The sequence below is a fragment of the Dama dama genome, chromosome 20, assembly GCF_033118175.1.
Source record: "Dama dama isolate Ldn47 chromosome 20, ASM3311817v1, whole genome shotgun sequence".
NCBI classification, from domain to species: domain Eukaryota; kingdom Metazoa; phylum Chordata; class Mammalia; order Artiodactyla; family Cervidae; genus Dama; species Dama dama.
The window spans coordinates 2,519,224-2,537,666 of record NC_083700.1 but is presented as its reverse complement, the minus strand read 5'-3'; the positions used below and the strand labels follow the sequence as shown (position 1 = coordinate 2,537,666).

Here is an 18,443-nt window from a genome sequence, read left to right as displayed (position 1 = left end):
TATTGGCAAGGCTCTGGGCAGGTAGGGAGGCCCAGAGAGGGCACCTGGGCCAGCGGGGAAGGCTGTGAATGTGGGCCCTGTCAGGAGGTTTGAGGATAAACAATCACACCAGCATTTTTGCCTGGGAGTCCCTGTGTGCAGGTGGGTGGGCTGGGTCTTTCTCCAAGGTGGGGGCTGGAAAAGTGCTCAGGCAGCATCCATTTGCTAGATGGAGCTATTGGAGCTGTCGGTCCAAGTTGGGGGAGTTTCATCTCTCTTGGGCACTACCCAGAGAGGTAGGACAAAGGCTATGACCACCCAGCCATCAGACTCACTTCTCTGCTATGAAGATGTTAGGCCAGACCTCATCCACCTCATTCCAGGGAGCCTCTTGGTGGTCTTGGACCAAGGCCCGCTGGAGGTCCAGGACGCAGGGAGTGTTGTACAGGCTGGTGTCATCCATCTTCTCCCGGACACGGTTGTACAGGTCCTCCACCAGCAACTGTTCGGCAGACTCCAGCATGCCTGGACACTCTGCCTCAACTCTGACCCCACGTGGCTTGAGTTCTAGGGTGAGAAGCAGCATTCTCATCAAAGAGAAATAACACCATGACCCTCCCTGCTCCTTGGGAGAATCTACTCTTGGCCCATTTTCTGCCAGGACTCTGTGTATGGGCTAAATCTGATCTGCCAGGAAGGACTTAACAAGGATCAGCAGTAGCATAGATGTACTGGGGTGGGCAAAGGGAACGTCAGTTTCCCTCATTTCCTCCCATATTTCTATAAAACTGGCTGATAGTTTCTTAGACCAAGGTCCTTAAGTAGCTAGTATGTGTCCAATTTATACTGTAAAACCAATAGTGAAACAAAATAGATGGTTAGAATCATTTACCAAATGAATACATGACATTCTTTAGTAACATAATTCATTCCATTAGTTTGATCCCATTATGTACAGAGGGCAAATAACTCTGGGAAAAGTAAATTTTCAACAGTCACTTATGCTATGTCATGTTTTAATATGCCTTTAGATCACTTATTTCATTTATTGTCTGAATGCAGAACTTGGGTGCAATCTCAAAAATGACAGAATAATCTCTGTTCATTTCCAAGGCAAACCACTCAATATCACATTAATCCAAGTCTATGCGCCAACCAATAACGATGAAGAAGCTGAACTTGAATGGTTCTATGAAGAGCTACAAGACCTTCTAGAACTAATACCCAAAAAAGATGTCCTTTTCATCACAGGGGACTGAAATGCAAAAGTAGGAAGTCAAGAGATACCTGGAGTAACAGGCAAATTTCACCTTGGAGTACAAAATGAAGCAGGGCAAAGGCTAACAGAGTTTTGCCAAGAGAACATGCTGGTCATAGCAAACACTGTCTTCCAACAACACAAGAGAAGACTACATATGGACATCACCAGAGGGTCAATACTGAAATCAGATTGATTATGTTCTCTGCAGCCGAAGATGGAAAAGCTCTATACAATCAGGAAAAAAAAAAAAAAAAAAAAGACTGGGAGCTGACTGTGGCTCAGATCATGAAATTCATGAATTCCTTATTGCCAAATTCAATTTAAATTAAAGAAAGTAGGGAAAACCACTAGGTCATTCAAGTATGACATAAATCAAATCCCTTACAGTGGAACTGACAAATAGATTCAAGGGATTAGATCTGATAGAGTGCCTGAAGAACTATGGACAGAGGTTTGTGACATTGTACATCCCCAGAAAAAGAAATGCAAAAGTCAAAATGCTTGTCTGGGGAGGCCCTACAAATAGCTGAGAAAAGAGAAGCAAAAGGAAAAGGAGAAAAGGAAAGATATACCCATCTGAATGCAGAGTTCCAAAGAATAGCAAGGAGAGATAAGAAGGCCTTTCTCAGTGATCAGTGCAAAGAAATAGAGGAAAACAATAGAATGGGGAAGACTAGAGATCTCTTCAAGAAAATTAAGAGATACCAAGGAAACATTTTATGCAAAGATGGGCTCAATAAAGGACAGAAATCATAGGGACCTAACAGAAGCAGGAGATATCAAGAAAAGGTGGCAAGAATACACAGAAGAACTGTACCAAAAAGATCATCACGAGCCAGATAACCATGATGGGGTGATCACTCACCTAGAGCCAGACATCCTGGAACTGGAAGTCAAGTGGGCCTTAGAAAGCATCACTACAATCAAAGCTAGTGGAGGTGATGGAATTCCAGTTGAGCTATTTCAAATTCTGAAATATGATGCTGTGAGTGCTGCACCCAATATATCAGCAAATTTGGAAAACTCAGCAGTGGCCAAAGGACTGGAAAAGGTCAGTTTTCATTCTAATCCCAAAGAGAGGCAATGGCAAAGAATGCTCAAACTACCGCACAATTGCACTCATCTCACATGCTAGGAAAGGAATGCTCAAAATTCTCCAAGCCAGGCTTCAACAGTATGTGAACTGTCAACTTCCAGATGTTCAAGCTGGATTTAGAAAAGGCAGAGGAACCAGAAATCAAATTGCCAACATCTGTTGGCTCATCAAAAAAGCAAGAGAGTTCTAGAAAAACAACTACTTCTGCTTTATTGACTATGCCAGAGCCTTTGACTGTGGATCACAACAAACTGTGGAAAATTCTTAAAGAGATGGGAATACCAGGCCACTTTACCTGACTCCTGACAAATCTGTATGCAGGTCAAGAAGCAACAGTTAGACCTGGACATGGAACAACAGACTGGCTCCAAATAGGAAAAGGAGTATGTCAAGGCTGTTTATTGTCACCCTGCTTATTTAACTTATATGCAGAGTACATCATGAGAAATGCTGGGCTGGATGAAGCACAAGTTGGAATCAAGATTGCCGGGAGAAATATCAATAACCTCAGATGTGCAGATGACACCACCCTTATGGCAGAAAGTGAAGAAGAACTAAAGAGCCCCATGACGAAAGTGAAAGAGGAGAGTGAAAAAATTGGCTTAAAGCTCAAGATTCAGAAAACTAAGATCATGGCATCTGGTCTCATCACTTCATGGCAAATAGATGGGGAAACAATGGAAACACGAGAGACTTTATTTGGGGGGGGGGGCCTCCAAAATCACTGCAGATGGTGACTGCCACCCTGAAATTAAAAGATGCTTGCTCCTTGGAAGAAAAGCTATGACCAACCTAGATAGCATATTAAAAAGCAGAGCCATTACTTTGCCCACAAAGTCCATATAGTCAAAGCTATGGTTTTTCTGGTAGTTATGTATGGATGTGAGAGTTGGACTGTAAAGAAAGCTGAGCATGGAAGAACTGATGCTTTTGAACTGTGGTGTTGGAGAAGACTCTTGAGAGTCCCTTGGACTGCAAGGAGATCATACCAGTCAATTCTAAAGGAAATCTGTCCAGAATAATCATTGGAACAACTGATGCTGAAGCTGAAATTCCAGTACTTTGGCCATCTGATGTGAAGAACAGACCCATTGGAAAAGACCCTGATGCTGGGAAAGGTTGAAGGCAGGAGGAGAAGGGGCTGACAGAGGATGAGATGGTTGGATGGTGTCACTGACTCAATGGACATGAGTTTGAGCAAGCTCTGAGTGTTGGTGACGGACAGGGAGGCCTGGAGTGCTGCACTCCATGGGGTCACAGAGTCAGACATGACTGAGCGACTGAACGGAACTGAACTCCCTCTCTAGAGTGTAGGCACCTGTGAGCCTCAACCTCCCAGCTCTATGGCAAGTGGGAAAACTTTACAATGAACCCTAATGCCAGTCACAAAACAGCATACAGGACCTGTTTGACAACAACCCAGAAAAGCTCAAATTTCAAATGAATTCCCTCTTGAGTGAAACTTTATCTTCTCCTTCCAATGTATTTTCTTCCAAATTAGCAAATATGGAGGAAAGTAAGATCTTTCATTTCTCTAAGAATGTATCAGTTCAGTTCAGTCACTCAGTCATGTCCAACTCTGTGACCCCATTGACTGCAGCACCGCAGGCCTCCCTGTCCATCACCAACTCCTGGAGTTTACTCAAACTCATGTCCATTGAGTCAGTGATGCCATCCAACCATCTCATTCTCTGTCAGCCCCTTCTCCTGTCTTCAATCTTTCCCAGCATCAGGGTCTTTTCTAATGAGTCAGCTCTTTCAAGCAGGTGGTCAAAGTATTGGAGTTTCAGCTTCAGCATCAGTCCTTCTAATGAATATTCAGGACGGATTTCCTTTAGGATGGACTGGTTGGACCTTCTTGCAGTCCAAGGGACTCCTGAGAGTCTTCCACATCACCACAGTTCAAAAGCATCAAGTCTTCGGTGCTCAGCTTTCTTTATAGTCCAACTCACATCCATACATGACTGTTGGAAAATCCGTAGCTTTGACTAGACGGACATTTGTTGACAAAGTAATGTCTCTGCTTTTTAATATGCTATCTAGGTTGGTCATAATTTTTCTCCCAAGGAGTAAGCACCTTTTAATTTCATGGCTGCAGTCACCATCTGCAGTGATTTTGGAGCTCAAAAAAATAAAGTCTGTCACTGTTTCCACTGCTTCCCCATCTATTTGCCATGAAGTGATGGGACCAGATGCCATGATCTTAGTTTTCTGAATCTTGAGCTTTAAGCTAATTTTTTCACTCTCCTCTTTCACTTTCGTCATGGGGCTCTTTAGTTCTTCTTCACTTTCTGCCATAAGGGTGGTGTCATCTGCACATCTGAGGTTATTGATATTTCTCCCGGCAATCTTGATTCCAACTTGTGCTTCATCCAGCCCAGCATTTCTCATGATGTACTCTGCATATAAGTTAAATAAGCAGGGTGACAATAAACAGCCTTGACATACTCCTTTTCCTATTTGGAGCCAGTCTGTTGTTCCATGTCCAGGTCTAACTGTTGCTTCTTGACCTGCATACAGATTTGTCAGGAGTCAGGTAAAGTGGCCTGGTATTCCCATCTCTTTAAGAATTTTCCACAGTTTGTTGTGATCCACAGTCAAAGGCTCTGGCATAGTCAATAAAGCAGAAGTAGTTGTTTTTCTAGAACTCTCTTGCTTTTTTGATGAGCCAACAGATGTTGGCAATTTGATTTCTGGTTCCTCTGCCTTTTCTAAATCCAGCTTGAACATCTGGAAGTTGACAGTTCACATACTGTTGAAGCCTGGCTTGGAGAATTTTGAGCATTCCTTTCCTAGCATGTGAGATGAGTGCAATTGTGCGGTAGTTTGAGCATTCTTTGCCATTGCCTCTCTTTGGGATTAGAATGAAAACTGACCTTTTCCAGTCCTTTGGCCACTGCTGAGTTTTCCAAATTTGCTGATATATTGGGTGCAGCACTCACAGCATCATATTTCAGAATTTGAAATAGCTCAACTGGAATTCCATCACCTCCACTAGCTTTGATTGTAGTGATGCTTTCTAAGGCCCACTTGACTTCCAGTTCCAGGATGTCTGGCTCTAGGTGAATGATCACCCCATCATGGTTATCTGGCTCGTGATGATCTTTTTGGTACAGTTCTTCTGTGTATTCTTGCCACCTTTTCTTGATATCTCCTGCTTCTGTTAGGTCCCTATGATTTCTGTCCTTTATTGAGCCCATCTTTGCATAAAATGTTTCCTTGGTATCTCTTAATTTTCTTGAAGAGATCTCTAGTCTTCCCCATTCTATTGTTTTCCTCTATTTCTTTGCACTGATCACTGAGAAAGGCTTTCTTATCTCTCCTTGCTATTCTTTGGAACTCTGCATTCAGATGGGTATATCTTTCCTTTTCTCCTTTGCTTTCAGCTTCTCTTCTTTTTTCAGCTATTTGTAAGGCCTCCTCAGACAGCCATTTTGCCTTTTTGCCTTTCTTTTTCTTGGGGATGGTCTTTATCCTTGTCTCCTGTGTAATGTCACGAACCTCTGTCTGTAGTTTATCAGGCACTCTGTCTATGAGACCTAGTCCCTTAAATCTATTTCTCACTTCCACTGTATAATCATAACAGATTTGATTTAGGTCATCCCTGAATGGTCTAGTGACTAAAGAGAAGGAAAAAGAAAGTAATTAGGAAATGCATGTCCTCCATGTTGTTCATAACCTCTTGCCAGCACCACCTCTTCTCTATGGGTGAAATGTGGGTGAAAGTACAGCCGCATTTGGCAAATAGATGTGGCCTTGCTCTTCATGGAATGAGCAGGTGTCTGTAAGCTGGGTTTGCTGTTCAAGTTCTGTTGATCCAGGAGTCCTGAGTTCTGCCCAGGGCTGAGTGCTTCATTTCCCTAAAGCTTCCCTTTCCTTTCCGCCCTCATTTCTGCACCACCTGATGGGCCCCCACATCCCATCACAGGTCTCAGCTCTAAATGTTCTTTGATATCTGTTTCAAAAGCAGAAAGAAGGAAACCTCTGCAATTCCAGTGCTCTATTTTGTTTAAAAATAGATGAAGTGTTCCTATTTTCTCCACCACTCTCGACTCTCCTGGGGTCTTAAATGGCAAATGTAAAAGCCTCTCTCTTTCCTTACTTCTAAGTAGAAGTAGGATTTTTACTTAGATATTTTTACTGCACTGAGAAAAAGACTCCCCACTGCCTCATTAAAATATACAGCTATGCCTTCCTCAGCTGTTTACATAGCAGTTTATTGTTTTGATTTCTTTCCCTTCCTGTTTAAAACAAATGTCCCAATCTCTTACCCACACCAGGAATTCCTACTTTCCCTAGGTTTCTAGTCCACATCTCAGCCACATCAGTTCCTCCCATTTATTTCTACTCCTGGAAGTTTCCTCAGAAGACAGTTAAGCCCAGCCAATTCTCCTCTGCACTCTCTCAGATGTGTGGCATATGCAGACTTTCCTGAAATTGGAAGGTTCTTCCACATCCATTTTTACTTCTGTAGTCATTACTGAATAGGGCAATGTTTTGAAAGATCACTTGGTACATTTTCCTTTTTTCTGTAATTTTTTCTTTGTTTCTTCTTCCACCACCCATCAGCCACTCAGACTACTGAAACTTAGACTTAATGCCTAGATATGACCTAGGATTGAAAAAAAATGCAATGCTCATTTTCAGGTCTCAGTATAAATGTTGAATGTCCCTAGAATCCCATAGACCTGATACTGAAGCTTTCAAAGAGAGCACATGGTTTTCTCACTCCCCCTAAAACCAGACTCTTACTCACACACAGAGCCTGGAGAGTAGCGCAGAAAGTGAAGCACGGAGCACGGATGGTGCAGGATGGAGTGTTAGGGATGTTCCGAACCACACACGAGGGACAGAGAACTTCCGGAGTCAGAGGGGTGCTGGGAGCAATTTAGAAAAAACTAGACTGGGGTCAAGACACCTTGGCCAGGGCTTCTCTGGTGGCTCAGTGGTACAAAATTCTCCTGCCAATGCAGGAGACATGGGTTCGATCCCTGGTCCAGGAAGATCCCATTTGCTGTGGAGCAACTAAGCTCATGTACTGCAACTGTTAAGCCTGTGCTCTAAAGGCAGGGAACTGCAACTTTTGAAGCCCGTGCCCCCTAGAGCCTGTGCTCTGCAACAAGAGAAGCCACTGCAGTGAGAAGCCCTCACACTACAACGAAGAGTATCTGCCACTTGCCACAGCTAGGGAAAAGCTGGTGCAGCAACAAGGACCCAGCACAGGCAAAAATAAATTAATAAAAATTTTAAATGCACACCTTGGCCTGACTGGGAGCAAGGTAATAGCAACCCGGGAAGGGCAATAAAGAAAACAGAAAAAAAGTAGTTATTTGAGAAGTGGAGTCTCCTGGGATTCCCAGACCAACAAGCAACATCAGGTGAAATATCTCATTCCTCACCAAGTGTACAGGGGATCCAGATGTCCTCAGAGACCCAAAGCGTCTAGGACCCAAGGCAGACCTGGGTTACTTGGAAAAGGAGTGGCATGTTTGTTCTCATCACTAGGGATGATCATGACCACCAGCTGTGGATGCCAGATCAGGCTCAAGGCCAGGTGGGTGCTATGTCGTTAATAGGACTGCCTTATCCCACTATACCCATCAGAAGTGAGAGAGACACCAAAGGCAAAGCCATGAGAAGGGAGAGGAATGAAATTGTGAAAGAGTATTGCCCAAATTTCCATCCAATCTGGATGAGTATCCTTGAATGAAATACTGTATGGATTCTGCTCTAAAATTTCCTGCGTAAATATTAACATCTCTTGCCATTCCATCTTTTTTTTAAACCTCCTTCCCATTCAAACGTCAGTTTGAAAACTGTCTTTAATCTCTGGTGGAAATGCAGGTTTAAATATAGGCATGCCTTTGAACAGAACTTTGTGGATGCTACCAGCCATTTTTGGGCTCTCAGGTCTGCATCTCTGGCATAACCCGGACCCCTGAGTTTAACTGAAAAACTGGATTAGAGGTCCCAGCAGGAGATTGGAGTTACCTCCCTGGCTATTTACTAGAGAACTGTTCACACTGAGACATTATAATTTCCACTCTGTCCCATGAAGGTTGATGAGGAGGGATAGGAGGAGCTGTCGTCTTTGGACCTGCTCCTCTTAATGTGATGGGAATCAAGTGAGAGCCACATGACATCTTCCAATGAGCCCCCTTTGAGGGTCTCCAGACGACCCGTGGACCCTCCCACCTGGCATCTGATGGCATCACCTTCATTGATGATCTGTTTAGCTGCAACAGCTGAGGAGAGGTGAATGGGATCCATGAAAATGCTTTCTGTTTCTGCATCTGAGACCATTGAGTACCTGAAAGAAGAGGGTATCATGTGAGATGACTTAGGAGAGCATCTGAATGGAAGGTAATCTTTTTAGACAAGAAGCCTAGATCTGATTATAGCCATGAGTGGAAAACAGTGAGAGAGAAAGGGAATGCTTTCTTAAGAACGCAGAACCCTGGGTATGCTATGGCTTACTCACCTACTTATTTTTAAACCAGAATTGATGCCTTGATATCTGATGATGTGGTAGTCTGGGTTGTGGAGGGGAGAGACTGGGGAGAACTTACACTAATGTGGCTTCACTTTCTCTGTGTGCTCCTACCCTTGGATGTACTGCTGCTCCTTTTTTCTTTTCCTGTCCCTGCCTCTCTGTTACTGTTACTATCGGATGTCCCTACCTGTGCTTCCACCAGGGTTCTGCTGGATTGTTGGGCTGGGTAGGCTGCCATCACTGCCTCCATGCACCCATGTCTTCTGCCTGCTTAAAGGGCATGGGCTGATGAAGGGCTGGCACAGCACCAAGGGAAGTGGGAAGATGTGATAAACTTCACAGTCCTGATTCTGAATACAAGAAATCCAGAATCATCCTAAGTCCAGGGATGCAATAGAGTCACTTAGGTAAATGTTAGTTTTCTGGAAAGAATTCAGCAGAAGTGTCCAAAGGGATCTTTGAAGAATATGGTGAATCAAGGGCAGAAACAAGACTTAGGACCATATAGTAGTGGGTCCCTGGAGAAGATGACAACCCACTCTAGTATTCTTGGCCAGAAAATCCCATGGACAGAGGAGCCTGGTGGGCTACAGTCCCTGGGGTCACAAAGAGTTGAACACGACCGAGCGCACACACATACATGCATAGTGGTAGGCTCCCCGCTCCCTCATGGGTTCTCCTCTTTTCTAGGTGTCATGGTGAGCTTTAGGTCTTTTTTACTTAGTCTTTCCTTTCCTTTATATCTACAGAGGACTTTTTAAAAGTGAGAAGGCTTAATGGATACATTTTCCCATAAAAACTTCATCATGCCTCCTTTGTTTATAGTCAAGCCCTCCCTGTGCCTCACCCCCCAGCAATCAGCAATCTGTTTTCTGTCCCTAAGTGTGGCCTTTTCCAGAAGGTTAAATAAATGTAATAATATAGTAGTCTTTTTGATATGGTTTATTTCACTTAGCAAAATGAATCTGAGCCATCTAATCTATTGCAATAATAGAATAATAATAATAACAATAGAGTCAATAGTTTGTTCCTTCTTATGGCTGAATAATATTTCATTTCTTAGGCATTGCAGGCAGGCTATTGCTGCCATCACTGTCACACTGCCTGAGTGAAGACTGTGTATTCCATAGGAAAGTATGATACACTTACTGCTGATGTGGTGATACTTTGGATTCTGGCTTTCTTCCTCAATCTGCCTTCTATTATTTACTTTTCAGAATCCTGAAACAGTTGCTGTATCCTTCTGTCCAGGTTTTATAAGGGCAATCCATGGGAGAGTCTGGATGGAGGGTGTGTTTTCCATCTTTTCCAGAACTGGAAACTTGTACTTTATCTTTTTGATTTTAAAAGTCTGAAGTCAATATGTTTCCTGACCCTTATAATTGACCTATTTTCTCTCTGTGGAAACCAATAGGGTCTTTTTTAGTTTGCAATGTTTAGAAATTTCCTGGTGATGTTTCTTTTTTGGTATTAGTTCTAGAAGGTCTTGTAGGTGATATCCTTTTCATCATAGGGGACTGAAATGCAAAAGTAGGAAGTCAAGAGATACCTGGAGTAACAGACAAATTTCACCTTGGAGTACAAAATGAAGCAGGGCATAGACTAATAGAGTTTTGCCAAGAGAACACACTGGTCATAGCAAACACCCTCTTCCAACAACACAAGAGAAGACTCTACACATGGATATCATCAGATGGTCAATATCGAAATCAGATTGAATATGTTCTTTGCAGCCAAATATGGAAAAGCTCTATACAATCAGCAAAAACAAGACCAGGAGCTGACTGTGGCTCAGATCATGAACTCCTTATTGCCAAATGCAAACTTAAATTGAAGAAAGTAGGGAAAACCACTAGCTCATTCAGCTATGACTTAAATCAAGTCCCTTACAATTTTACAGTGGAAGTGACAAATAGATTCAAGGGATTAGATCTGATAGAGTTTCTGAAGAACTATGGACAGAGGTTCATAACATTGTAAGGAGGCAGTGATCAAAATCATCCCCAAGAAAAACAAATGCAAAAAGCAAAATGGCTGTGTGAGGAGGCATTACAAATAGCTGAGAAAAGCAGAGACGTGAAAGGAAAAGTAAAGATAAACCTGTCTGAATGCACAGTTTCAAAGCATAGCAAGGAGATAAAAAAAGGCTTCCTAAGTGAAAAATGAAAGTGAAATTTGCTCAGTTGTGTCCGACTCTTTGCGACCCCATGGGATTTTCCAGGCCAGAATACTGGAGTGGGTAGCCATCCCCTTCTTCAGGGGATCTTCCCAACCCAGGTATCAAACCCAGATCTCCCACATTGCAGGCTGATTTTTTACCATCTGAGCCACCAGGAAAGCCCCTTCCCAAGTGATCAGTGCAGAGACATAGAGGAAAACAACAGAGTGGGAAAGCCTAGAGATCTCTTCAAGAAAATTAAAGATACCAAGGGAACATTTCATGCAAAGATGGGCACAATAAAGGACAGAAATGGTATGGACCTAACAGAAGCAGAAGATATTAAGAAGAGGTGGCAAGAATACACAGAAGAACTGTACAAAACAGACCTTCATGAACCAGATAACCATGATGGTGGGATCACTCACCTAGAGCCAGATATCCTGGAGTGTAAAGCCAACTGGGCCTTAGGAAGCATCACTGAGAACAAAGCTAGTGGAGGTGATGGAATTCCAGCTGAACTATTTCAAATCCTAAAAGATGATGCTGTTAAAATGCCATACTCAATATGCCAGCAAATTTGGAAAACACAGCAGTGGCCACAGGACAGGAAAAGGTCAGTTTTCATTCCAATCTCAAAGAAAGGCAATGCCAAAGAATGTTCAAACTGTTGCATAATTGCACTGTCATTTCATACGCTAGCAAAGTAATGCTCAAAATTCTCCAAGCTAGGCTTCAATAGTACGTGAACCAAGAACTTCCAGATGTTCAAGCTGGAATTAGAAAAGGCAGAAGTGCCAGAGATCAAATTGTCAATAACTGTTGGATGATAGAAAAAGAAAGAGAATTCCAGAAAAACATCTACTTCTGCTTCATTGACTACACTAAAGCCTTTGACTGTGTGGATCACAACAAACTGTGGAAAATTTTTCAAGAGATGGGAATACCAGACCACCTTACCTGCCTTCTGTTAAACCTGTATGCAGGTCAAGAACCAACAGTTAGAACCGGACCTGGAACAACAGATTGGTTCCAAATTGGGAAAGGAGGACGTCAAGGCTGTATATTGTCACTCGTCTTATTTAACTTTATGCAGAGTACATCATGCAAAATGCTGGGCTAGATGAAGCACAAGCTGGAACCAAGATTGCAGGGAGAAATACCAATAACCTTAGATGTGCAGATGACACCACCCTTATGACAGAAAGCAAAGAGGAACTAAAGAGCCTCTTGATGAAAGTGAAAGAGGAGAGTCAAAAAGTTGGCTTAAAATTCAACATTCAAAAAATTAAGATCATGGCATCTAGTCCCTTCACTTCTTGGCAAATAGATGGAGAAACAATGGAAACAGTGCCAGATTTTATTTTCTTGGGCTCCAAAATCATTTCAGATGGAGATCTCAGCTATGGACTAAAAGATGTTTGCTCCTTGGAAGAAGACTTATGACAAACCTAGACAGCATATTCCAAAGCAGAGATATTACTTTGCAAACAAAGGTCCATCTAGTCAAAGCTATGGTTTTTCTAGTAGTCATGTATGGATGTGAGAGTTGGACTATAAAGATGGCTGAGCACCAAAGAATTGATGCTTTTGAACTGTGGTGTTGGAGAAGACTCTTGAGAGCCCCTTGGACTGCATGGAGATCAACCCAGTCAATCCTAAAGGAAATAAGCCCTAAATATTCATTGGAAGGATTGATGCTGAAGCTGAAGCTCCAATACTTTGACCACTTGACATGAAGAGCTGAGTCACTGGAAAAGACCCTGATGCTGGGAAAGATTGAAGGCAGGAGGAAAAGAGGCCGACAGAGGATGAGATGGTTGGATGGCATCACCAACTCAATGGACATGAGTTTGAGCAAGCTTGGGGAGTTGATGATAGACAGGGAAGCCTGGTGAGCTGCAGTCCATGGAGTCATGAAGAGTTGGACATGACTGAGTGACTGAACAACAATAACAATATATGTTCCTTGGTCAATGTTAATCCAATGTGTTGGTTATGGATACCATTTTGAGTGCCTTTTATGAATTTATAATAATCCTGACAAAATAGGTTTTATTTTTCATGCTTTAAGGTGAGGAAATTGTGGCATAGAAATGTTAAAAAAAAATTGCCCCAAACAGTAAATAAGTGGACTAGCTAAGTTGCAAACATAGAACAGTCCTGCTCTGAGTCCAGTCTTCGGTCCATTGCAATGCATGCATACCATTTTGATTGGAAAGGGGAGATGAATTGGTTGGTGGAGAAACTCCAGCTGGATCCCAGGCCCAACATAAATTTTGACACAGAAAATACTTAAAGAATACTTGTTGAAAACATGGATGGATGGTTGCATGGATTTGGTTGAGTTGAGCTGAGTACAGCTGAACTGAATGGAGCTAAGTTGTGCTAAATTTAGCTGAATTGATTAGCAGAACAATTTCCTTGTAATAGACAACCACACTGGATTTCCCACTTGGGAGAATGATGTGATCAGAACCAGCAAAGATATGAAGGAAGAAATGTCTTCGACAGAAGAAAGGAGTAGCTAATGTCTCTACCCAGGATGTGGCTAAATCTGTCCATGCAGGTCAGCACAATGTGGCATCGTCACTGGTAGTTCCTGAGGGATTTCCAAGAACAACTGTGATGGATTATTCCTAAGTATAACTTGTGACCAGAAGATGCATTTCAAATAAGTGTAACCAGGGAGTGAGTGTGAATATTAAGAGTGAGATTTGGGAGGCATTAATATTATCCTGGATGCCAGAACTAGAGAGGTTTTTTTTGAGAACTCATTGCTTTGTAAAGATAATAAAGAGTAGACTGCCTGGTGGGGTGTACACAAGCTCTGTAAATGTACAGATTTGTTATTATTCAGTTGCTAAGTCATGTCTGACTCTTTACGACCCCATGAACTGCAGCACACCAGGCTTACCTGTCCTTCACTATCTCCCAGAGTTGGCTCAAACTCATGTCCATTGAGTCAATGATGCCATCTACCCATCTCATTTTCTGTCACCCCCTTCTCTTCCCACCTTCAATCTTTCCCAGCATCTTTTCCAATTGTCAGGAAGCATTTAACAAGAGGCTTCCTGTGTGCTATTTTGGATCTGTCAGGAACCCTCTGGCCCTTACTGATTCCTGAATATTCAGGAATTAAGAGGAGAGGCACACCTTTCCCAGGGCTGAGGAATCCAGGCATTTCTCATTACAGTGATAAGTACCCTCTTCCTTATTATGAGCCAAATGGTAAAAGATGATTGTTTGCAACTCCCTCTCTTTGATAGGGATCATCTTATGTTTTGTAAGTCTGGAATTTTAATCTTTATCTTTGCTGAGAATTACTACGGTATATATGCCCACGCCATGTTGATTAAAACACCTTTGCTCCATCAGAGCTTTGGTCCCCGTGTCTTTCTTTCTTTCCTTCTTTCTTTCTATTCCTTCTTTCTCTCTATTTCTGGCTAATTCCTTGGAGCGCGGAGGCCCGCTGAGCTCACTTTCCTGCCCGGGGTTCTAAGACCCACTCGAGAGGGCGCCCGGTGCCTACGTGCAGCCGCGCGAGCCCTAAGAACAGGGCTCTATTGGCTTTCCGTGTAAACCAGGGGATGTCAGCCTCTTTCTCTTACTCTCGGAACCACTAGGTTCCGGTCCATTAAAGGACCAACACCAATGAGTCAGCTCTTCGCATCAGGTGGCCAAAGTATTGGAGCTTCAGCTTCAGCATCAGTCCTTCCAATGAACACCCAGGACTGATCTCCTTTACAATTGACTGGTTTTATCTCCTTGCTGTTCAAGGGACTCTCAGGAGTTCTCCCGCACCACAGTTCAGAAGCATCAATTCTTTGGCATTCTGCCTTCCTTACGGTCCAGCTCTCACATCCGTACATGACTACTGAAAAACCATAGCTTTGACTATATGGACCTTTTTCATACAGATTAAGCAGTCATATTTATCCCTGTACCTCCAACACATGGAAGGTGAGTGACCAGGCAGGTTTTGATGACTGCATGGATGGTGAGTGGACAGATGGGTAGACGGGTAGTCACATGGGTGACTGGATGAATGGACAGAATCCTAGGCACCAGGCAGGGTGTCCACATACCACCTTGGCGATCAGACTTGATAGTCTCCAAGGTCCTGCAGTCTCTGGTCTCTTTCTACTCTCCAGCCTCGGCTTGTGCTGGTTTCCCTTGGGCTCACTTCTGTCCAGCACACTGATTTTCTAGGCTTTCCATCCTCACCAATTTTCCTTTTGCCCAGGCATTTTGCCAAAGCCAATTTCCACTGCCTGGATAATCGGTCCTCCCCCTACTCACTGATCTTTCAGATCTTAGTTCAATCATCATTTCAGTAGGGAAGCTTTCCTGTTTTCCACCTCTCATTGCACTATACGCCTTTTCTTTATGGCACTTCTATTAATGTAACTTTACATTTATTTACAAAATAATTTGATAAATTCTGTTTCCTATAAAAGACCATACCCTTTGTGAGGCAGAGACCACACCTTCTTTATTAGACTCATTAAACCACATCTGTGGCAAAATAGTCTTAGTGCTGTTAGAGTATTTCATGAGCTGTTAGGTTCCCAGAATCTAGTTTAATGTCTACTTAATAGTTATTTTCTGATTCACTGACTGACTGAATTTGTCCTCAGGGAAGTACCATATTTAAGGGTATGTGGCAGATATGATAGTTACAAAACAATGATATTTATCAAGTATTGGCTACTGGCTCATCATTTTACTGGAATGCAAACCCAGTATCAAACCCAGGGTGCTGGTTATCTTGTGTCCATGCTCATTCTCAGCTCTTCTGAGGCCAAGATGTGTACATCTCGGAGGCCTGTATTGGCAGTTAGAAATTCTTTTCTCATGGTGGCCCTGGATCCATCCTCACACAGAGGTGGTCTTTGTCCCCCTCCCTTGGATCCTGTTGGTTTCCGTGACTGTTCTCACATAGAATATGGTGGGAGTGACACTACAGTGTCTGAATCTGAACCTTAAGGGTAGCTCTCTGCTCCTGGCTCTTGGTGTTCTCTGTTCAGAAGCCCTGAGCTTCCATATTAGAAGTCAGATGACCTCAACCACCCCAAAGCCACCAAGCTGGAAAAGCTATTGACCAACGCTCCCTGCCAAGCTCCTAGCCAACATTCAGCCATGTGGGTGAGCCTTTTAGAGGAACATCTTTCACCTCTTGGGCCTCTCCAGCTGACACCACATGAAACACAGACAAGTTGCCCCATCCTGTCCAGATTCCCACAGAAAGAAGGCAAAATAAAGTTACTGTCTGAAGTCATTACATTTTGGGGCAATTTGTTAGGCTGCAGTAGATGACAGCAACACCATTTCAAGGACTAAGTAAGTAGTGAATTTTGAGCAAATGCCAAGGCCTTCTTCTCCCTGATAGTAATACAGAAACTAGTAAATGTCAGTGGCTGACCTCAGTTTGTTGCAGTTGGGAAGCAACAATAAAATAACACCAATATGAAAGTAAGCCCTAACACTGTTCCAGACCCTGGTGATATTTTGGGCCCAGGATTCAGGGCAGTCTCAGTTTTTTAAAAATTGGAATATAATTGCTTTACAATGTTTTTTTTTCTGCTACAACAAAGTGAATTGCCTATATGTATATGAGTTAGCTATATATATGTACATATCCCTTCTTTCTTCAGCCTCCCTACCACCCCACGCCCATCCCACCCCTCTAGGTCATCACAGAGCTGAGCTTCCTGTGCTATAGAGCAGCTTCCCACCAGCTATCTATCTTACACTTGATAGTATATGTGCACGTCTATGCTTCTCTCTCAATGTGCCCCATGCTCCCTTTCCCCATGTATGTCCACATGTCTGTTCTCTACATCTGCATCTAAATTCCCGTCCCGCAAATGGGTTCATCTGGAGCTGGAGGAAGCAGGCTCCTTGACTTCAGACTATAATATAAAGCTTCAGTAATTAAGACAGTACGGCACTGGCACCGAAACAGAAACGCAGATCAAGGGAACAAGACAGAAAGCCCAGAGATAAACCCACGCCCCCATGGCCATCTTACGTTTGACAAAGGAGGCAAGAATACACAATGGGGAAAAGACAGGCTCTTCAATAAATCGTGCTGCGAAAACTGGATACCCGAGCTACAGGTAAAGGAATGAAACTAGAACACTTCCTAACACCATACACAAAAACAAACTCAAAATGGATTAAAGACCTACGTGTAAGACCAGAATCTATAAAACTCTTAAAGGAAAACATGGGCAGAACACCATATGACATAAATCAGCAAGATCCTTTTTGACCCACCTCCTAGAGTAATAAAAATAAAAACAGAAATAAACAAATGGGACCTAAAGAAACTTAAAAGCTTTTGCGCAACAAAGGAAACCATAAGCAAGGTTAAAAAATAACCCTCAGGATGGGAGAAAATATTTGCAAATGAAGCAACAAAGGATTAATCTCCAAAATATATAAGCAGTCTCAGTTTTAACATGTCAATATTTCATAAAACTAGATTCAGAGTCTTAAATTTTGTATAAGTTTGAGTCACATTTCCATCTCAATGATATTTATTAAGGGAGTTTTACTTTTTTATTTATTAATGCATAAAGTGCAAGCAGGCTCAGCTGTGTTGACTCTTTGCGACCCCACAGACTGTATTTCACCAGACTCCTCTGTCCATGGGACTTCCCACACAAGAATACTGGACTGGGTTGCCGTTTCCTTCTCTAGGGGCTCGTCTCAACCCAGGGACTGAACCTGTGTCTCCTGCACTGCAGGCGGATTCTTTACCACTGAGCCACCAGGAAAGCCCTTATTTATTAATTGTTAATAAAATAATTATCTTGTTTCTTAAGGGTCAGTATTATTTTAAAATGAGATTTGAGTTGATGAGGGGGATCAAATCAAAACCTTGAAAGGGTAGTCAGCCAAGAATTCTCGTGTTACTATGGGGATGATAAGGGCTTCCTCCTAGCATGGCCCCTCATTCTCCCAGAGATCCGTTTTCTTTGTTCCTCTGCAGGTCTCCAGGGCCTTGCATTCAGGGAGGTGACAGGCACAAACTGAAAAGAGATATAGGAGAAGTCCTCACCTGTCACGTGTGCAGAAAGACCCGAGTCAGAAGCTCAGCAGTTGGTGTCCCCTGGGGTCCCCACCGGGTACTGTCTTTCTGCGAGCCCTTGGTCCTAGCATTTTCCCTAAACAATGCTGACTTCAGATTGTGTGGATTTGATTTCACATGACAAACACCGGGAACTAACAGCCTGTCCTAAATACACTGAAACTCTGGGGCTGTACATTTGATAGGGGAGTATTTGAAATTAAAATCTGAAAATAGAAATGGTGGATAAACATTCTTCCTTCTTGTTGGTGGTAAAGACTGAATTCCAGCTCATGCATCAGTGAACTTGAGAAATCACATTTGAAGACTACCCAGTACACTTTTGAGAAGTTGGAGGTTTTATGATTGAGAAAAGAG

General features: G+C 42.8%; 1 protein-coding gene across 2 annotated transcripts in view; it reads right to left on the bottom strand.

Moving 5' to 3' along the window:
- STYXL2 (serine/threonine/tyrosine interacting like 2) overlaps nucleotides 1-18,443 on the bottom strand; it is a 61,956-nt gene that overhangs the window by 29,211 nt on the left and 14,302 nt on the right. For both annotated transcript variants that reach the window (XM_061119783.1, XM_061119781.1), the window contains exons 3-4: nucleotides 8,552-8,646; nucleotides 315-546 (exon numbers count right to left, since the gene is read on the bottom strand). In XM_061119783.1, coding sequence (XP_060975766.1) covers nucleotides 315-546; nucleotides 8,552-8,646 — 327 coding nt within the window. The remainder of the gene's footprint in view (nucleotides 1-314; nucleotides 547-8,551; nucleotides 8,647-18,443) is intronic.